The 3743-nt window shown below is 56.2% G+C and overlaps 1 protein-coding gene across 1 annotated transcript in view; it reads left to right on the top strand.

Moving 5' to 3' along the window:
- Positions 1-3743, top strand: part of IP6K3 (inositol hexakisphosphate kinase 3) — a 24644-nt gene that overhangs the window by 7012 nt on the left and 13889 nt on the right. The window contains exon 2 of the mRNA XM_010848620.1: positions 3146-3510. Within this exon, the coding sequence (XP_010846922.1) occupies positions 3324-3510 (187 nt within the window). The 5' untranslated portion in view covers positions 3146-3323. The remainder of the gene's footprint in view (positions 1-3145; positions 3511-3743) is intronic.

Below are 3743 nucleotides of genomic sequence, written 5' to 3'. Positions count from 1 at the left end.
GAGCCCGAGGACCCTCAATCTTGCCCCAGGCCATACCCTAAGGTGACCCTTAAGCTGAAGGGCCTCAGTTTTCCCCAGCTTCAAGTCCAGCATTTTTAAAAAGCTGCTGCCAAGCCTGGGGGCGGGAGGGTTTGCATTGCTGTGTAGGGGCCATCTTGGAGGAACTTCTGGCTGATCCTGGCTCCCTGAGGAGGTTCGGCCAGGGCCCCTGAGAACGTCTGACTGTGCGGGTGGCAGGTGACGGGATGGGGAGGCTCTGGGAACGGACAGTGCCTCTCAGATCCAGCTGACACCCCCTCAGCTGAAAGCCCCATGCAGGCCAGTACCAAGGCCCAGCTCCAGGGGGCCTCACCTGACCCCTCGTGCTGATTTCTGCAGACACGTGGACCCCAGCCACCACTGGGACACGCACTCACTGTAGCAGGTGGGGGGAGGGCTGGCCAAAGGGTATCAGGATAGGAGAAACCAGGCCTGGGGACAAGAAAACCCAAGTGCCTGTGTCATCACAGCCAGTGACTTGTGAGTGACTTTGGCCAAGTCCCAGCCTCCTTGGGGCTCTATTTCCTGACTCTCGAAGTAGAGAAACAGCAGCCCCCGGCATTTCCGCAGGACGACCCGTGATTGTGCTCTGGGCTAGTGTGCCTGGGTTCAAATCCCTGGTCTCCCCTGAGTAGCTGGGTGCACACAGGCAAGTTACTGAACCTCTCTGTGCCTCATTTTCCTCACCTATAAAAGGCTGATGACACTAATTCCCTCATCAGGCAGCGGTGAGGCTCACATGGGTGAATGTAGGTAAACACCCGGGACATTGCCTGTGTTGTGTTTTTTACCATTTACTGTTCCCATTATTGTTCCCATTTATTGTTACCATCTCCTCCCACACCACACTGCAAGGTAACATCTATGTCCTTAGGGCTCCTCTGGGAGACCGGGTGAGGGGAGAGAAGTGTGAGGGGCCACCCTGGGTGGCTGCACAAGGGTCTGCTGGGGACGCCACCTGGGTTCCCGGGCAGAGCTGGGCTTGAGGAGGTGAGTGTGGGTCTGGCCAGCGCTGACCCCCAGGGAGACTGTGCAGGCCAGGGCCTTGGCTCCTTCCAGGAGTGGCTATAAATGAACTTCACAAGCAGGCTGTCCCTCTGCCTCCCAGCTGCGCCTCTGCCTCCCTGACCTGGGGACAGGTCAGCTGGCAAAGGCTGGCACCCAACTGAGCCCAGTGAGAGAAGAGGCGTCGGGCCGCCTTGGTTTTTCTCTTCCTTCCTCCTTCCTGCCTCGGCAGGAGTTTGCAGGGAGGATTAGGTTTGCCAAGCAACTGCAATGTCTTATCTGATAACCAGACCGAAAGTATCAACCCATCCCTGATTCTCCTCACATTTACATGCCTCCCAACTTCTTCTCTCAGCTCCTGGGGCACATCCCAAGGAGGACTCACCTCGGGTGGTGGTGGGCAGGGGGCTCTCAGAGCAGGGCTGGGAAAAGCCCTCCCCAACAGGCCCCAGTCCTTCCCACCCCAAGGCCTTGCCCAGCACCCCCAGACTCCCTAGTCGCGCTTTAGTCATGCATCCGGCATAGCAATTGCACAGAACAGGCAGAAGACACCCCTGAATTGGTTACTGCTTGGCAGGCCACAGAGCTCCCCTCGGAAGGGAAACGGGGTGGAGGGCCGTGAACGGGCCAGGCTGAGGCTTTCAATGCCTCCTGGCGCTGGAGATCCAAGTGGATGGTGGGACTTCTGTGAGCTGGGGGCCTGGACAAAGTGACAGGCACTGCTGCGTGTGGAGGCAGCCAGCCATGCCCATGGTCTGGACTGAAGGTCAGTTAGAGAGTTGATCATGCCCAGCACTGCACGGCCTGGTTGCATCCTCAGCCGGGAGTCCAGCAGACGAGAGTATTAATAACTCCATGGTGACGGCACCACCGCAGGACTGTCCTCTCGAACATGACGAATGTGGCCACAAGAGCCTCCCCTGGCAGTGTCTCCTTGGCTCTCTCCTGAGACAAAGTCAGGACATCTTTATATTTTAAAAACATATTTATTTGGCTGTGCTGGGTGTCTTAGTTGCAGCACGTGGGGTCTTCAGTTCCAGCACGTGAACTCTGTTGCGGCATATGGGATCTAGTTCCCTGACCAGGGGTCGAACCCGGGGCCCCTTGCACTGCAAGCTCAGAGTCCTAACCGCTAGACCACCAGCAAAGTCCCAAAGTCAGGATGTCTTTAGGGGCCAAGTTTCCAGCCAGAGTTTCCAGCGTTTGCCTAAGGTCTGGCAAGCCAGACCTCACAAAGGGTGAAGGGCAAGTGGACGGTGGGGGACCCAATCAGGAGCCCCTGCCTAGCTTCTGCCTCTGTTCCTGGCCTGAGGTGGGCCCCAGCAAGCCGTTGCAGGCTTCACTTTCCTCATTTGCAAGCATCTGTGATAAAGCTGGCCCTCTCAGGACTGGTAAGAAAATCTGATCCCCAGGGCAATAATGCTAGAAATAATCATGATAGATCACATTTATCAAGCACTTAGCTCCAGGCACTGGGCTAACATTTTCATAGCCTTTATATCTCAATTCTGCCCCTAACTCTGTGAAGTGGGTATCATTGTTATCTTGTTCTATAGATGGGGAAACTGAGGCCCAGAGAGGTTTAGTAACTTCCCTGGGTCACACAGCAATGATGTTGTGGGGCCCAAATGGTGCCCAGCTTATGTATATGCTATATCAAAATGAAACATTCCTGCACCCCTCCAGCCCCTGCAGGATGGTGAGTCCCCACCAGCAGGGACTCTCTTCTCATTGGGGCTGGGACCAAAATTTCCAAAGGGGAAGACCAGCCATGGGACGTGAGCAGTTCAGACATGCTCGCTACACTCTTCAAGCTTGTAATCTTAGGGACCGTCTTTTGGATTTTTTGTTTGTTTTTTGAATGTTTTAATATTTAAACTCAAAAGGCGCTTGTAAATAGTATTTAGTGAAGTCTCCCTCTCAGCCCTGCTCCCCCGAGGCAGAAACTGTTATTAGTTGCTTGTAACAGACGATTCCAGAAGAAATCAATGCCTGTTTACAGTCTTATCTAACACCTGGGGGGTGGCTGGGAACTTCAGGTGCCCTCGTCCCCTCCAAACGGTCTCCCTCACATCCCTTCCCTTTCTCCTCTGTTTTCCAGGGACCCCCACTGCCGAGAGCCCTCAGCCAGGAAGACTCTTGTGCTCTAGCCGAGGCTGAGAAAGGAAAGTTGAGGACTACTAACAGCCCACCTTCTGTCCGGAAGCTGCGACCTCAGTCCCAGACCCCGAAGCCTCTTGTGGACTGCAGGGAGCCACCCCGCCCTCCCACGCTGGAGCATGGTGGTGCAGGACAGCGTGGACGCCCCCGGCGTGCCGCTGGAGCCCTTCCTGCACCAGGTCGGGGGGCACCTGAGCGTGATGAGGTATGATGAGCACACGGTGTGCAAGCCCCTCATCTCCCGGGAACAGAGGTTCTATGAGTCCCTGCCACTGGCCATGAAGCGCTTCACCCCGCAGTACAAAGGTGAGTGTCCAGGCAGCCCCCAAGGGGCTGGCCTCTCCGCACGCCCCCACCACCTCCTCAAGCACCGTGGTGTGTTGAAGGGTTGCCATGGAGACCTGCCCCTCTGCACAGGCGCTGGCCTTCACCGCCCCAGGTACTCTGAACTCTTCCAGCCCCCAGGCCTGGAGTGTAATGCCATTTGGCATCCCCTGTAAATTAGCTCAAGCCACCAGTCTTCGAGGGATTGAGAACGG

Source organism: Bison bison, unplaced genomic scaffold (assembly GCF_000754665.1).
Source record: "Bison bison bison isolate TAMUID 2011002044 unplaced genomic scaffold, Bison_UMD1.0 scf7180017864270, whole genome shotgun sequence".
In the NCBI taxonomy this organism is placed as follows: domain Eukaryota; kingdom Metazoa; phylum Chordata; class Mammalia; order Artiodactyla; family Bovidae; genus Bison; species Bison bison.
The sequence above is the reverse complement of the archived record's forward strand: the minus strand, read 5'-3'. Positions and strand labels throughout refer to the sequence as shown.